The 17,972-nt window shown below is 39.5% G+C and overlaps 1 protein-coding gene across 2 annotated transcripts in view; it reads left to right on the forward strand.

The window, feature by feature from the left end:
• Positions 1-17,972, forward strand: part of MID1 (midline 1) — a 151,430-nt gene that overhangs the window by 45,462 nt on the left and 87,996 nt on the right. For both annotated transcript variants that reach the window (XM_076357719.1, XM_076357710.1), the window contains exon 2: positions 3,988-4,703. In XM_076357719.1, the coding sequence (XP_076213834.1) occupies positions 4,044-4,703 (660 nt within the window). In that variant the 5' untranslated portion in view covers positions 3,988-4,043. The remainder of the gene's footprint in view (positions 1-3,987; positions 4,704-17,972) is intronic.

Genomic DNA, 17,972 nt, shown 5'->3' on the forward strand with positions numbered 1-17,972 from the left:
TCAGGAGTCAGCCTTCAGTCATCCCCGGGCTGATTTCAGGGCCACCAAATCACCAGATTTTCCTATAAATAGTAATGTTTCAGAGAGTGATGAACTGCCTATTTTATGTCCTCCTCAGGAAATGTGTTTTTGGGCTTTGATTACTAGGGTCTCATTGAGATCAGCGGTAACAGTTTTCTGGACTTCGGTAGTATCTCTGATCCATAATTTTTGAAGTACAAACAGATGGAAGGTGTAATGCAGCATTTTTGCAGCATAGCATTGTATCCAGTTATGAAACAGCTTGACAGATTTTTTAATCTATTCAGCTCTACTGGTACTTAACATACTGAAATTTATCTAGTTCAGCTTTAGTTTTAATTTGTCTCGTGCCTCTTTACTTCTGAAATGTTTTGGGTGCGCTTCTGTGCAACTGAAGGCATTAATGCCACCTGCAAAATATGTCATGCTTAAAACGAGGTACAAAGATGCTAATTCCACTAGGGTTAGTAGAAGTCTTGCCATGAACTACGTTGAGATTGGGATTTCATTTACTGCATTGCTTACCACATAATGCATAACTAATCGTTATGTGCTGGGGAGATGTCACAAATCCAAAGTTACTTAAGTATATTTTTGATTTTCAAATAACACTTGTCTTTTGACAATCACTTCTACTTTGGTATCTGTTCTTAAAACTACCTCTTGTGAGTAGAAAGATAATACTTCTCATTTCAGTGACATTTTGGTAGTAGTCTAATTTTCTGCCAGTAATTCCATATTTTTGCATATATGAAATTATTTACTCAAAATTCTTTCTTTCCTTTCTGTGTCTGGAGGCTGTCTATGTGGCCTTCAGTTTATGGGCCATGCTGAGTATGGAATACAGCCATGTGCATATATAAACCATGCGTATTGAGTTTCTGCCTAATCTTCCAGTTTACTGTAGCTATGGATTCTCTACCACTCTCAAGAAAAAAAAATTACTGAATATGAACCTTAAGGCAAGGGCCAGTGAGTTTGAAAGATTTTGTAGCTGGATCAGCAGCATGCTCTGTACTTCAGGCACCTTCCTAAAAGTGAAAGCAGAATTGCAGTCAATTAAAGAGTAATCATTGGATGGCCCAGAAAATGCAGCCCCTCTTCAGTGCCTCTTAAAGGATTCATTATGCAGTCCCAGATGCAGTGTGTTTTGACTTACTGGCAACTGCAAAAGAAAACAGGGAAAAGTCATTTTTTGGTTTCTATCAGTGTGCTAGCTTTGATTACCTTGGAAGATAGGCTCTTATTGCAAGACGTTTACAGTCTCAGATCAGATTTTGGCACCCTTGTTCATACTGAATAGCATTAGTCAGGGCTGAGCTGCTGCTCATTCAGGTCAGACAGATCAGAATTAGTCATCAATTGAGATGGTGGTATTTACGTAGAGCCATGATGGTGATTCAAACATCTTTCCATGAGGCAGTGATGCAAATGTTGTTCTGCTGCTTTTATCTGTTTATCTGTACCTCTCTTTTATATGAGTACCATAAAAAAGCCTTTGGTTAAAAAAAGTGTTTTAAGAAGGAAACTGAATGAATGAAACTGTTTGGCACACGAAGGAGCAGGAGGGATTTTGTACAGAAAGGATAGCATGGAAGAAAGCCCCATATTCCAGACACGGTCCTAAGAAACAAACCCAAAAGGTTGGTAGGTTTTCACCGGACTGCCAATAGATGAGCAATGATTAGTTTGCCTTTTTAAAACATTGTCTCCTGCCAACCCCAAATCCCCTTCTCCCATTTCCAGCGCAACATTCGGCCTGCAGGATAAGTGGATGATGAGGTACACAGTTGCGGTGTGGAAGGGATTCAAACAATGTGAATGAGATTCTGATCTTCTGGGACTTCTGTGATACAGAGAGTGAAGAGGAGGAAAGACAAACTGGTGTTCGTTTGCAGAAAAGGCTTTCATCTCTTCTGTGCTGTGTGGCTATGGCTGAGAAGAGAGGAGGGGAGTTGTCTTCCTGCTTATATCAAATTGCCAGGCCTTTAATTTTGACCAGATGCACCATGCAATTATGGCAGCTGATGGATAGTTATAAATGAATTAGTCTTTGGCAAACTGAACTTTATTTCAAGTAAGATTAGCGTCACAGAAGATACAGGAAAGCAAATTTTGTGATGGGGTTAGTGTATTTTTTAAACGCTCAGATTTCTTGGCAGAATAAAAGGATGCATTAGTGCAAAGAGGCAAAGTATCCTAATTTCTAAGCATACCTCTGGAATAGATGCCTTGCTGTTCTTTCCACAGAGCAAGGAGGACTAAATACCAATGGGCAGTCTGAACCTTGCCTCTGCTGAACTCTCCTTTTTGCTGTGGTTCATATTGGGGTTATAGGTAGCATTCCTGTCGCTGCCACCGCCCTCCTCACACTAATTGTCACGAAGCACAGAAGATTCAAGCACGCTTGGTTCCCAAGGCTGCTAATGAGCCCTGAGCTGTCCTCACCCTTAATGAACCAAGGTTTGTTTGTGGGGGATTCTTGCCCGTCCTTCCTTTTCCCTGGTGAGGGGAGAAGGCAAGAGTTCACACAACGAAACAATGACTTTACAGTGTAAAGACGATGCAGCTGTGCCATCTGAAGCCGTCCTCAGTTATGAGCAACAAAGCTTAAATAGATTGTACTGTGAAGAGGTACAGCTCTGTGAGTGTGAAGCATAGCTTTTGCTTCTGCTTCACTGACCTGTCTGCTTGCAGCAGCGACGGGCCCTTGATGGGAGCTTAGGCAGGGAGAGCTGCGTAGGGCGACTCTTTCAAAACCACTCTCTGTAACGCCAAGCGCAAGAAAGGAGGCAAAATGAAGTTTCAGTTGATCTCTGATGGGGGTGTACTGCTGCGTTCTGCAGAAAATCCCATGCCCTCCATTTAAAAGTCATTGATTCCTAATCCACTTGAGGTGATTAACAAGGCCACTAAAGCAAGCCGTAGTTCATAAGTTTTAGCAGTAGAGAGTACTCACACAAAAGCGGATGCGCATGCACACACACACACACACACAAACTCTTCCTAGGCAAATCACACATTTCACTATCTCACTACATTTTTACTATCTTACTCTCTAGAGGCTCTTCTTGTACCAGAGGTTAGGATCATCAGAAATTTGGGCTAAACGACTATTTATCATTTACTTCATCCACCTTCCTTTAGGCATTTCAGTTATGACACTGTGTGATCCTCTAGCTACATTTATCTTACTACAAACATGTATGTGATATATTTTGGGGCATATGTGTACAGGTACCTATGCACAAAAGTACAGGTACATATAAATACAGTTGCATATGTTCTTGAACTACATAGGAGGAGTATATTAGTAGATGATACATATATCATACATGTATATTATATGTAAAATATCACATGCTTTCCTAGAAACGTTATTCCCTGTATATTTTCAGTTATATATTTAAGCAAGTAAATACAGACATGTACCCTAAATGCTGTGCTACTGCTATAATAGCAAATTAAAATTTCAATCTGATAACTGTTAATTGTAATAGCAATTTTTAGGTTATCAGTTCTAATATCTGGACAGATCCTTGCACAATGCTATACAAAGGTGAAGTTTTTTTAAAAAGTTTTACTACTAGGTGAGTGAAGCCAAAAGCAGCATCTGCAGAAGAAATGTAATTTTGCTGTAATAGGCTGTTTGAAGGTCATCATTTTGGGTTTTAATAATGCACAGAAACATCTGCTGTTTTCCTCAATTGCATGAGAGAGAAAAGGAAAGAGAAAGACAGGAAGAAGGAGCTTTTGTTTTGCATTCTTAAGTGGACGGGGAGGGGGGGGAAGCAGTCCAGTTTAAAATACCTTGATGTGTGCATGTGCAGGTTCAAAACTTCAGATAGCTCTCCCGCCTGGCATGGTAGGTTGATAGCCCCGGGAGCAGTGGCGAAAGCTGACAACCCCCCACGGCTGACCCCTCATGTTGTCTCTCGCCTAATCGAATTTTACATGTGTTTCCAGATAGCTGATCAGCTTCCCTGGATTTTGCTGACGCCACAAGAAAGCTTTGCCTGAAGATGGAAACACTGGAGTCGGAACTGACCTGCCCTATCTGTCTGGAGCTGTTTGAAGACCCGCTGCTGCTGCCTTGCGCTCACAGCCTCTGCTTCAACTGCGCGCACCGCATCCTGGTCTCCCACTGCGCCACCAACGAACCGGTGGAGTCTATCACCGCCTTCCAGTGTCCGACCTGCCGCTATGTCATCACCCTCAGCCAGCGCGGTCTAGACGGGCTCAAGCGCAACGTCACCCTGCAGAACATCATCGACAGGTTTCAGAAAGCCTCGGTCAGCGGGCCCAATTCCCCTAGCGAGACCCGCCGGGAGCGGGCGTTCGATAGCAACAGCATGTCGTCTTGTGAGAAGGTCCTCTGCCAGTTCTGCGACCAGGACCCTGCCCAGGAGGCAGTGAAAACCTGCGTTACCTGCGAGGTGTCCTACTGTGAGGAGTGCCTGAAAGCCACTCACCCCAACAAGAAGCCGTTCACCGGCCACCGTCTCATCGAGCCCATCCCGGACTCTCACATCAGGGGATTAATGTGCTTGGAGCATGAGGATGAGAAAGTTAACATGTACTGCGTGACTGATGACCAGTTAATCTGTGCCTTGTGTAAACTGGTCGGGCGACACCGTGACCATCAGGTGGCAGCTTTAAGTGAGCGCTATGACAAGCTAAAGGTTAGTGCTACCTATCGTCCTTTCTGGCCAAGCAGCGTGTGGTTGGGAAGGAAAGTGCCCTCTGGTTGCATGCTAAATTCCTCATTTGGGCAGGGGTTGGGAAATGTAGGTGCGCGGTCTCTAATCGGACGAGATACATATCTGTATCATACAGATCTGTATGTGCGTTTGCTCATCACCATTTAAAAGGTGTCAGATTTTGCTTAAGGAAAGATTCCTCAGTTGTGCTTTGATTTCTCTATATAGCTATCATAAGGAATATGCAGCATATACTACTGTTTAGGTGATTTTTCTTATCTACCTACAGCTTTATTCGTGGCAGCTGGCAAGGTTTAGTGCTGACTGCACATACACAGTGGCTGATTGAAATGTCAGACATTCTTTGCATACGCTCTGCTGTTGATTATTTTTCATTTCGTTGCTTTCATTGTGAAAAGCCCTTCCCATCACTGCTAACAGGAGATGCATTTATCCATGCTGGCTTCAGGGATGCCAGCTGCCCGTCCAGCCAGGGAAACCGAATGCCGGCTCCGCTCCCCCACTCGGGCTCACAGGCGGTGCAGTCCTGGAAACAAAACCAAAATTGTTTCTGAGCTTCTTGTGGCATTCCCATGGCTCGGCAAGCTCCCGGCACATCTCCTGCCAGGTAGCCGGGTGGCTCTGGCAGCCCCCTGGCCCCACGCAAGATGCCCTGGGTGGGGTGGCAGTGGGCAGCCAGGTCTCAGGGTGCTTTGGCGGCTCTCCAGGCTGCCAGCAGAGGCAAAACTCCTGCTGAACAGTGAGGCCAAGGCGAGTGGCCTCCCACCCACCTGGGTGTACGTTCCTCTCATGCCGACTTTGGTGCTGCTGGAGAGCAAAGGCAGGAATTACGCATCCCATGATTTCCTCCACCCACTCCCTCCAGACGGTCTGCGTGTGCCTGCGCGCGGCTGGGGAGGGGGATTTTTTAAAGATGGATTGCAATTGAGAAACCACAAGTGTGGGGGGTAAAGCTTATCTGCCAGCCTTCTCACACAGAATTTTGGAGGTGGGAAAAAAACCCTGAATTAATAGGTTTAACTAACTGGAAGGGTTTTCTTAAATACCTTCAGACAAAAATGTGTGGCTGCACACGTCTGTGATAACTTTAGGTGATTGCAGGTGAAATCTGCATACACATGCTGTGTGGGTTTTGTGCCTCTATGCATGTGCAAACATGCAGATCATATTCTATGATTGTATTAACGCAATGAAAGATGCTTCTTCACCTGGACCTGATAGCTTCCTTTCATCTCTTAAAGACTTTTTATTTACTAAGGAGGGGTTGTTATTTTTGCTTTCTTTTTTTTCCTGAACTGGTTTGTTATTTTAATAGGTAAGAGTTTAGCCATTGATGAAATGGGGCATGGACTATAAATGTCAATAGAAGATGCATGGACTTACAGTGCTTTTCAATAATTCAATGGTTTTATGTCCTTAACAGGTGCTACTATTTAGTAAGCTAACAGGGTATTGTTTATCAACTTTATATGAGTAGGAATACACTACTTCACATGAAATACCATCAACATTAAATACTGGATAAGTATATTTTTGAGGTTGTAAAAAAGTAAACATTTCTTAGTGTTGATGTACGTAGATATGGCAAGTCTTGAAAGAAGACTTTAAAAGGCATGTCTCTTCTCTTGAGATCTTTGACTGAATATTGCAGATATTAGGAAAAAAAATGAGGGTTTTTTTGCATGATCTATGGCTTTTCTGTGCAAAGATGCCTAAGCAAACTCTGAAAGGGTATCTCAGACACGTAAATAATATTCACGTTAGATGTTACCCAGTTTAGCTAACTTGGCAGAAGCCTAATAGAGTACTTTCCACCAGCCTCCGTGAAGAGTAATTCAAGTACTAATTTAACGGTTAGTGTAGGCCTGAGTCAAATAACTCTTTCCTTATAACGGCAAGTCCTAGCATTGTTTATAATGTCTGTATGATTTTTTTGAGACGTGGACTTTCTTTGTACCCAAACTGTCTAAAAGTAGTTTACACAGACAATTATTAGTCTACATGAAATCCAGTTCCTATCCTCTTTGTCATGAAGCAGCCTATTTCACTTTGCTAATGCCAGCGATGACATCAGTCGTGCCAGTTATGCCAGTGATTATGACACGTTTATACTCTGAGCCCAGGAACAGTAGGCTAGCTGGTTTCCATCCAGATCCAGCGTCCATTCTCTGTTCATAAGAAGGTAATCTGAAAACTATGTCTTTCCTTTCCTCATTGCCTCTTCCATCTTAGAAATTTGTGCCGTTTTATGTCAAGCTCAGAGAATGAGATTTTCAGTTCCGTAGATTGGCATTTATCCCTCAGGAGTAAAGGAACGATACCTGTTCACACCAGTGTTTGGTAGCTGACAGGCAAGAATTTTAGGTTTATTTTCACGTTCAGGCCTCCACCTTCATAAATGGTGATACGACCTCTTGAGTCACTGGTCATGCTGCTCATGTAAATCTTAGGTACGAGCTTGCAGATGGTCGTTGTTAACTTACAGATAACGTGCACACGCCATTGGCAAATTCAATGTTCAAGTGGATCAGAAAATCCCCACCTGAAAAAACGGGTTGTTGCTTGCTATATTGCTGCTGCAGGTTTTTAATATACATGGGGTTTGACATATAGGCTACCCAAATCTTTAAAAAAAAAAATTCTGAAAGAATGAGCATGCAGTAGCCAATAGTATAGTGGACTCATTCAAAAGTGGGTGGTTAATTGTATCTTTAAAAAAGAAAAGCAAAACCGCTTCAAGTGACACTTTCTTTCTTGTGGTTTTTCTTTTTAAATTGACACATTGTTGATGCTAACAACAGCAACTGGTGTTGCTCTGGGTGTCAAGCTATGCTAATTACTTGCATTCTCTTCCAGCGGTGTTACTAATTATTTAAACAATATCTCACCCTTCATTAAGCACAGGACAAAAGATGCCATTACAATCTAGCTCCTTTTGTGGCAAAAATGAAAGTCCTTAATTAGGAGTTCTGTACACTTGTCCAAGAGAGGCGTCTACGCTGAAGTGTGTTTAACAGTCAGTGTAATAGCAATTGTGGACATCTCAAAATGAGAAAGTGTTTTCCTTTGGCAACTGCGGCTCCAACCCTGAGAGGTGCTTTTCTTTCTCAACTTGTACTGGAGCGGAGGGGGTTGAGGGCACTTGTGTTCTTCCAGGAGCGGTCCTTTCTTGCTTAGCTACACAACCACATGATATACCTTCACGCTTGTAGTTCGATTAGTGTTTATAGCTGTGTTTTTGGGTTTTTTTTTAAGTAGATTATAGACAGATGCATATTAAAAATGGGAAAATGATAAACCATGACCAAAATGGAGAAAATATCCTGGTGACACACTGAATTTATGAGGTGTTTGTCAAAATTGTGGTATAAATTAGAAATAATTTTTAGCTGCATAAACAATGACGGCTTTAAAAATAGCAAGTGCAAATGTTTATGCTTACCCCACCATAGTACCTCAAAGAAAATATTTATGGCTAATTACTTTTGATACTGATTCTTTGCTTTTTGTCTTGTTGCAATGAAAAGGAAAAGACAATTTAAGAGTACGTTCATTTTTTTCAGAGAAAATTCATAATATTACCATTGTTCTATAGATATATTTATACTCAAGAAAATGATAAGAAAATGAAAAGATAAGATTTATTTTGAACAAGAGAGAATATTTTGGGGAGAAAGAAGTTACAAGGTGTGGATGGAAAGATATCACTCATTTAATATTAGCGAAGAGCCAAGAAGAGGTGTAACAAAAGAGGAAGACAGATGGTAAGCCGTACTTTTAAATGGTGTAAAGCTAGCATAACTCCATTGAAACCAATGTTTTTACTTGCCTTCATATTTACTGAGAATCTGGCTGCTGACGCATATGTTCTTGCCAAAAAATAATTTTGGCACAATTTTTGTACTGCTTAGTCAAGAAGGATCTTTTGTTGAATCAAACTGCTGTAGGTTAGCTGTGGTTCTCCACATTTTTGTTTGAATTTTATTAGTGCTGACGTATATTGGGCATGTTTATGAAGGCAGGGCAGCCTGCTGAATGGCACTCAGCAATTCCCAGAACAAAAGGGAGCTTCTTGTTTGTGTGGTTTTCATTTAGTTTTAGTGGCAGAATCCATACACATCTATCTTTCCTACACTGTTGATTCAGGATGCAAGGGTTCGGTTTTCTGTGGTGTGTCAATTCAATTACTCACACATATTTTTTGGTGGGAAGCAGCCATAAACTGTTTTCATGTCGGGAGAATTGCATTCAACTCTTATAAGCCTACTTCGATTGTGTAAAGATAGGAGACTCTGTCAAGTCCACAGCTTCTACAAATAGAGCGCAAAAATATGTCTGCTTCCCTGCTATGTATGTTATGAATTAAGAAACTGTTCATATTTAAATGTCTTTGCAGAGATATTGGCAAAATACGTGTTGAAACTTTCCAACTATTTTTATTTTGCGAAATGTTGTAGGTGCAGCGTGATCATTAGCTGGTATACTGTGATAACATAAGCACCCAGCACTTACAGATCTATACTCGTACAAACAGTTGGGTTGACAATCCAGGAATATTGGTTTCTGGACTTACATATAAATATGTTATGCACATACATGTAAATATATGTCTATATAAATTTTATTCATTTTATGCACATATTTATAGTACGTGTTAGTATATAAAGGCAATACTGCATATGTTTGTATGTACGTGTACGTAGACTTATTTGTATAGCATAGAAATACATGTACTTTCTATTAGTGTCTAAGTTCATGAATATCTAGAATCTTGAATTTGAATAAATACATGTATGCCTATATTTTAAGTAAAATATATACAGTTTCATATATATGTGTAGGTCAGTAAAAATATATTTGATCATATATATATATAAACTACACATTAATTGTTTTAGTTGGTATCCATTTTTAATACTCCATGCATATATCTTTTTCTAGTAGCTGAATATTTTCACATCTAAATTTATAGTTCCCCTAACTTTACTAACTTCCTATTTAATGGAAGCTATTTACACTAAAAAAAAAAAATCCAACTGATATGTAAAGACATAGTATGTCAGTGTTACAGTGATATGTGTTATTAAACATTTAGATAAGTGGCACTTTTCCTTACATTGTACTTAATAGATTCAGAGTGCAGAAAGTTACTTTCTATAGTGCCAGTTATGCAGGTTTAACATACAGTTAAAACACTATATCCAACCTGACAAAATGTGGAACTCATGGACTTTCATTATTATTAGGTTAGATGCAGCTTGATATTAGTATTAGATTATTATTAGATTAGATACTGCTTGACAGATATTTTAGTGTATTCATTTTTTATGAAATTAAAATGATGAATGGTCACATCTATTAGTATGGAATATTACCTGATATTACTTAACCCAGAAATAGATGCAAAAATATAACTAATTGGCTGTGCTTCAGTATTTGCAAAGATCCAAAAATATTAAGTTGTTGCATGGAAGAGGATCAATGTAGGAATGAACTATTTTACTACAAAGGTTTTCCAGCTACACTTATTTTATTACATTAATATATAAATATTAAGGCAGACTTCAGAACATTCTCTCTTTAGTCTAGTGTTATCTCAGGTGGCTGTGTTTCCTCCATCTGGTATTTCTTTGGTGGAGTTTAGAAGGATAATAGAAAATGTCAATACAGTAATAACAACATTAGTCCTTTTTTGGGTTTTTGGGGGTTTGCTTTGTTTTGGTTTTTTTTTTTAAATTTTAGACTTTTTAGCCGAGTTTGAAGTTCCTTGTGTTTATGACTGTGGATAATGAACTATGACTTTACAATAGCTATAAGTACTATGAGATTGTTTCTTTTATCTGCCTAAGATCCTTTAAATAATATAAGCCATAGCTTTTTAAAACTTACTTTCACAAATTTAACAGTTGGCAAGTCTTTCAAAAATATTCACATAGTACTTAGTTCCTTCAATTTTTAGTGGAAATGATGGTGTTGAAGGCATAATCTATTCAGGAAGAACAAGAGAATAAAATAAAATTGTAAATAGTACGGCATTATCATCTTTGTTCTCGTGATTCTGGTTTCCAGGGAAGCCAGACTAGGCATTAAGTAAAATGTATTTTCATACTTTCCCATGGATCTGGTCCAAACTGTTCAGATAATGGACTTCAAGTCCATGTTCTAGCTCTGAATTTGCTTATTGTAATGACCTCTTGACTGACCCTTCGTTGCTTATGCTTTTATAGTCAATATGATGCTTGAAAGTTGTTGGTGGAATACAATAAACGACAGATAATTCCTCAGAATGAGAATTTGTGTTTAAACAATAAATAATAAAGCAATAAAAAATAAAGCAATAAAAATGGAAATGAAGCAAATAGATGAAGTTAAGGGCAAATAATGAACTGTTTTAGAACATTGGGCACAGGTTGACCCTTTGTTTAGGAAATGTAGTGTCTGCCTACCTGAGTAACAAAGATAAGGTTAGTAAGAGGAAAAGTTACAAACAAGTGGCCTTTCAAAGGCAGAACATTTACGGGTTTTGGCATAACAGTACGTTCTCTTATAACTGATAAATAGAATGAGTAAGCTAATTCTTTTAGTGCTTTACTGGGGAATGATAAAGCTAGTTGGGGGGGGGGAGTATGGCTAAAAACACTTACCACGGACAGTAGGCTAAAACTCACACTCTGGTGGCATTGAGAGGTGTGTGGAAGGGTATGAATATGTATGTCTATGCGTTAGGTGTGTATATTCTGAACTTATTTTAAGGTATAACCTTATCTTAATGCAAATATTTAAAAAAATAATGTGACAGCAAATACATTTTCAGACAAAGGTGAAGGTGGTTAATAGTATGCTTTAAATAGGAAAAAACCCACCCCAAAACCTGGATGTAAATATCTCCCAAATAAGCACTGCAGAACACTCAATATTCAGATTTCTCTCAAGCTTTAATTTAATATGTTAAATTACTCCATGAAGAGACATCCAAATTACTTTAACTCTGCCCTGTAATGACATACAATCATAGGAGCATGATTAAAGCATTTTAGTTCTTCATCTTATGTTGAACAATTTTCATGACCTATTATATTTTTTTTCATATTGTCTGATCTTAAAACACAAATCCAGCAATGATCCCCGTACACTACTTTCCATTTCAGGCTTTATAAGTGTACATCTATTATGATTTTCTTTGGCCCTCTTTTTTCAGCAAAATGTACACTTCCTAGCAAATTGATAATACTTGTATGTATCCTCAGCACTGTGAATGTATACATAGGGGATCATACCAATCAGAAACGGTGCCTAATTTGGAAAGCCTGAATAGTCCATGGAGAGGGAATCTCCTCCAGAAGGTCACGGACTGGAAAGCCGTGTTGGGTTGCTAAAGCACCCTTTGGACTCAAAGCCTGATATGGGCGTTCCCTCTTTCTCCCACCTGTATTTACCTCTCCCCAAAACCAGCCATCCAGCCCCCTATTTCCCTTGGCATCCCTTGACCCTCCACGCAGGAAGCCTTTTCTTTTGCTGGGAAGGACGTTATTGCCATCGAGGGCGAGCACCCACACTGAGGACGTGGGGCGAGGGGATTCCTGCCCTTCACAGCTTTCACGTCCCATTTATAATGCGCTCTCGCAAATCAGACAGAGCCTGCTCTGTTTTCCAGTTATCTAAAGTTAGTGAAAAATGAAGGAGGAGCAAAGAAAATGGAAAATTAGATTATTTGTCATAGTGTGACTACTGAGTTATTCCTAGACCTTCTGTAAATGCTTACTTAAGCGATTCTTACCCTTTTACAGTATAAATGCTTAATTGAAAGCACATTGTCTTCATGAGTAAAATGCTTAGAACATGTTGGGTAGCTAATAAGTAATATATCACTGACTTTCTTGATGATGTGCCTTGATGGTGCCAGCAGGATTGCTTTTTACGATAGCCTTTTCTTTTTTAATTTCTGCAAGCTGGAGTGGAAGTATCGCTTGTTTTATGAATTTCTCCTTTGTGTGGGGTGTTGGTCCTATGTAATATCCCAGTTTATGACTGTGGAAGGGGAGCACGTGCAGGGTTGTTTTAACGCCTCAGACAAAAGCGCTCTAGGGACTGGAGCTCTACGCTGCCTCTGTGCCTTACAGGTCCCCTCCGTTAGAGCTTACCGGCCCGCTTTCAGCTGTCCCCAGTTACCAAGATGTGAGACTTTGTTGTAGCTAGAATTGCACTGCAAAATTTAGAAAATTCTGTGCCGCCTCCTAGCACCTGTGTGTTTGCACATACACCTTGTCTCCTCTGAAAGAGCTCTGTGAGATTCTGTGCGTTGAAAACTGGAAAGGGAAGAAAAAGGGACAGCAATGAGTCCCTAGTCAGGAGTATGTTTCTGTAGAAATATTTCCCCATCCATCTCAATTACAACACTATTGCATTTCCAGAATTTTTGGGCTATTTATGTGTTTGTATTGAATGCATGCTCAAAGTTGCAGCAGTTTGGCTTTGAAAGCTTTTTTTTCCATGCTCACAACATCTGCATTTTTGGAGAAATGAAAATTTCCTGCCAAAAGGTAATCTCAGTCGTCTTTTTTGAAACTTTGCAATTTTAGCTTCCTTCAGTATGTTGGCCATAATAACATAAAGTAGCAGTATAATCCTATAATTCTATTTTACAGTATGAGAGGGATCAAATTCAGCACAGATGAGAAATGTAACTGGAGTGCCTATGGCTGGCTTTTTCCTTTGCGATTTATCTGTTCAATTAGTTGTGATATGGAGAATGATCTTCTAAACTACGACAGACCCCTCATCCATAGCCTTTTAGTGGCCTACAGGACATTGGCTGCAGAAACCTAATGCTGAAAATTTGAAAAGGCAAGGATATTTTTGTGGAGTAATATACAATATACAACTTCGTATCTATGTGGAAGTTGGGGGGGGTTAAGAAAAAAAAAAAAAAGGAAATCTCTGTGGGCATTTGTGACTTTGGAATAGATGGTGTTCCACTGTACTATCATCTCTGCCAACCCCATCTGTAAAGTATAGAAATGATTTTACTTAATTTTACTATGGTAATTCCCAAAGGCTCAATTCAAAAAAAATTGAGCCTGTAATATAAGATCTTGTATAAGTACATGAGATGTAATCCCAGCTTCAAGGAATTCAGCTGTGCTTAGAACAAAATACGAAAGCAAGCATGACAGATACATAGGAATTTTATGTGGTCACAGTAATATTCAGGCGAGCTGTTGGCATCATGTAAATGGGTAAGATTAAATATGAAAAAAGTTTTAAATTAATATTGGCTAGTTCCACTAGTCAGTGGAGGCACTAGTATTTGATTTCTTATAACTATTCTGGTTTGAAATACAATAGCCTCAGTCCCCCTTGTCACTACGCTGAAAGGCGTGGATTCTTGTGCCCTTCGTTTAGGAGAAGAGGTCCCAGTGCAACTCCTGGCTCTGTATGTCCCGTCTTATGTGCCAGCCTAATAACAAATTAATTCTGATGTCCAAACTGATGCTAGTACATTGTTATGACAGTACTCTCTATTGACTGAAAATTTACACTCCCTAAATTTGAAAAAAAGAACTGAAATATGAGAGATTGCAAAACATGAATCTCTATCTCATATTTTATGAGATGGAGATTCTCTTCTGTCTCGTGTTTCAGCTTTTATTTCTTAATGAAATTATGGTTTTCATATCACATTCTTTTTCCAAAGGGTATTATAAATAAAATGAAGATAAAAACCTGGTACAGTGAGAAGAGATCTTTCATGTAACATATGCAACAGCTCATATAAATTACAATAAATAGTAATAAAATGTATAGTCTTTTCTCCAAAAGCTAAAAAGTACAAAGGGGCCTTTTTGATGCCATTAATTCCTAGTACCATACTTCATGAATCATTTCTTACACTATTACTTACCATACGCTCACCAGTTGTGGGTGATAAATCATCATTGTTAATACCAGGACAGATGAAGATGGGAGCAGCAATCTGCTGTTAGGCTGAGTGAAGAGATGGCGGCGAGAGGGGGACGGAACTTTTGGGTCCCAGGACTAGTATCAGGATGGGATTGCTAATATGCGTCTTGTTCCGGGGTACACCTAAAATCATAAGCCACTCCAGCATTTTTTCTGTATTGTTTCCTGTAACTCCACCTATAATGCATACACATCTTGAAATACATACTTTAAAGGTATTAAACTTCCATTTTTACCTCAGAAGATAAATACTAACCTGTTCAGCTACAAATAAGCTGAAACATCTCTGATGGCAGATAGTATTGGAAGAGTTCTTAGCACGCTCAGAGTATCAGAGCTGGAGGAAGCAATGACTAATTTGAAGCTGATGAAGAAAAAAATAATGAAAGTGCTTCCCTGATCAAAATAATCCAGTTTTTTTCTTTTCTTTAAATTTTGTTTGCATATATGTGGATACTTTTATGACTTGCCAAACTCTCCTGTTTTCCCCATGCAGTTTATACTGAGATTTCATGCTATCTGTGAATAACAATGTCAATTCAAGCTTGTAATGCATTTGAATGTCGGAGAGATTTTCCATATCTAAGTCTGGCTGACAGGTAAAATTAGTTAAAGGTAAAAAAAACCCAAAACATCATCTTTCATTGACTACTAGAGAAACAATAACATCCTGTGACAAAGTAAAAAAGAAGAACCTGCGTTGCTGTATTAGTTATATAGATTAATGTTCTTCTAGTTTTCGGGACAGTTGTGCACCCTGGTAGGGTACCCTGCTTTACCAGCTGGCAGTTGCTGTAGGCTGCTGCGTTACAGTAGCCTCCCCACTGAAACTCATCTCCGCACTTCTGGAGTTGTGCTGGCTGTTCTGAAATGTGAGGCTGTGAACCCAAGTTTTGTTATTTGCTATGATACAGTCAAGCTTTAAAAGAGATTAAAGACAGGCAGCTGTTCACAGCATATGTCCCCCGTGGTAGAAGCATTAAGCAGACTCATTAGGCTGTAGCTAATGACAGTGTGTGCAAACTTTATTTCCAGATTAAGCCAGCAGCATATGGAGAATATAACTCATTCAAACTGAATTTGAGTAATATCTGTCTTAATAATAAGTTACTAAACAGAAGAAAACATATTGATCAGTGTATGGATGACGGTTCATCTGAGTAGGTATTTGAAATGTTTTATTTGTGGCCCAAAGACTCTAAACACATACATGCAAGAAATCCCTTCAAAGGAATAACTGAAGGAACTATCAAAATATTACGAATAATATTTGACTGACATAATCAGTTTTAAAAAAAATTAAAATTTGTCAGTCCAAAAATAGACGTTTTCAATGCCTGTCCCAATATACCAAACCTGACTATATTCTGTAAACTATAAAAGGGGAAAAATATATGTGCAGATATGCAAGAGCTTGGTAGAGGTGAATGCTTGGGAGAGAAAGCCCCTGTGTTTTTCCAGTAGTCATGGACCTCCTGGTCGCTGTGTGGTCTTTCCTGCGGTTCCTGCTTCCCCTGTGTACGCAGATGCTGGGGGCTGCTGGGGCAGTGGGTCGCTCCAGGATGGCCCTACCAACGCTGGGGCTCTCCCGTTGCACGGGGTGTTCTTCAGCTTGGCGGGACTGAGCCACATTTGCTTTTCTGCGAGTGCGGGCTTTGCTGTTGGAAGGCTGGCACGGAGGGTTAAAATTCATCAATACACTGAAAACTGTGCCATGTGAGGGCGCTCCTGCACTGAGGCCCCTTTTCACCCCAAGAAGGGGTGATAGGTGCCCACTTACCGAAAGGACCCACTCGAGATGCCTGGTGAGCTTATGCAAACTTTGGGTGAATTTGTATGATGATGCAATCTTTTCTTTCATGTGCCTTAAGTATGGGCAGGCGTTGTTCTCTCCCCTGCATTTGATTACAACCTTCAACTTAAAAAATATGCTGCAGCGTGGGGGGGGAAGGGGCATTCTATTAGACATACAATAATGTTTTCACCCTCTTTTGAGCATTTCTTATGATCTCTCTTGAGGAAAAAGTGACCTTTCCATTCAGATCCACCAATTAGAGCAGCAACCATGAAGCTTTTTTGTGGTTTTTACGTTGTCTTTCCCTCTGCTGAATTAGCTTTCTTTTCAGACTTGGCAGACACGTGCTCTAGCTCTCCCGAAATTCCGATGCACTGAAATTCTTATGCAGGCAGGATGCTATGAATTAGTGTAGTTCTTTTTGGGTAAGAATATTATCAGAGGAACCTTTTTTTACCCCTTTAATTTACTTGATTACTTCCAGCTTTGTCCATATTTATACAAATTGAAAACCTTTGTCTGAACATGTAGCGAATTACTGTAAGTAATACCACCTCTTTAGATTAGTAATTTTCTTGTAATGTCTTTTGTTAAAAGAGGCTGGGTAAAGAGAGTGATAAGCTAATAAAACTTTTTTCTGAACACCTGAAAAACATTTAAATGAAGTCTGAATTTTGAGCAGTTTTAAGTGGGTTCTTGCTCTGCCTAAATCAGTTTGCATGTTCTCACTTGAAAGCAATGTAATTTTTCTGTCAAATAAATCACTACTACCCTTTAGGAAAAATCAAAGAAACAAACAAGCAAACAAAACCGACTTGGAGTTCTGCTCTTAAATCTCATAATGCTTAATTTCAGCACTGTTAAAGTCAGTGAAGGCTTTAGATTTTAATGCATACAATATCAAAATTATTTTGAATAAATTAGGAAGCTGTTTTAGTCTAATTGTTGCTTCTATTGTGTGCAGAGTTGAGTGTTTGCAATATAGGGGTACAAGTAAATTGTTGGTTTACAGGTAGATGATTGTCACAAGTTACAAATTCAGATGTGGAAGAGCTTATTTTGTAATGACTCTGCTTATAGTTAGCAATGAAACTGTCACTCCAAGGAAGAAACCAACAGAAAAGTAAAGGGGAGGATGTTTGGTTTTTATGGTTTTTTTCCCCGACATATTCTAAGCATGGTAGGAACCCCAGTTCACCCTGAAGTTCAAGACCGGAGTGCCTCCTGCTTGCAGAACGGGCTCTGAATCTGCTGTCACATGTTTTCCTTGGAGGAACGCGTTTCCTTCCTGAGGAGGTCTGCAAGGTCAGGCAAATATCCGATCTTGGAAGCTGCCTGTCTCAGGGCTGCTCTCTCTGAGTCATTATTTCTACAGAAAAATTCATAGGGAAAGTCTGTCGGAAACCCTGGAGTGTAGCTAAGCGCTTCAGTAACGGGAAGCCATTTTAAACTGGGCATGCCAGGTAGAAAAGTGT

This window comes from Aptenodytes patagonicus, chromosome 1, assembly GCF_965638725.1.
Source record: "Aptenodytes patagonicus chromosome 1, bAptPat1.pri.cur, whole genome shotgun sequence".
In the NCBI taxonomy this organism is placed as follows: domain Eukaryota; kingdom Metazoa; phylum Chordata; class Aves; order Sphenisciformes; family Spheniscidae; genus Aptenodytes; species Aptenodytes patagonicus.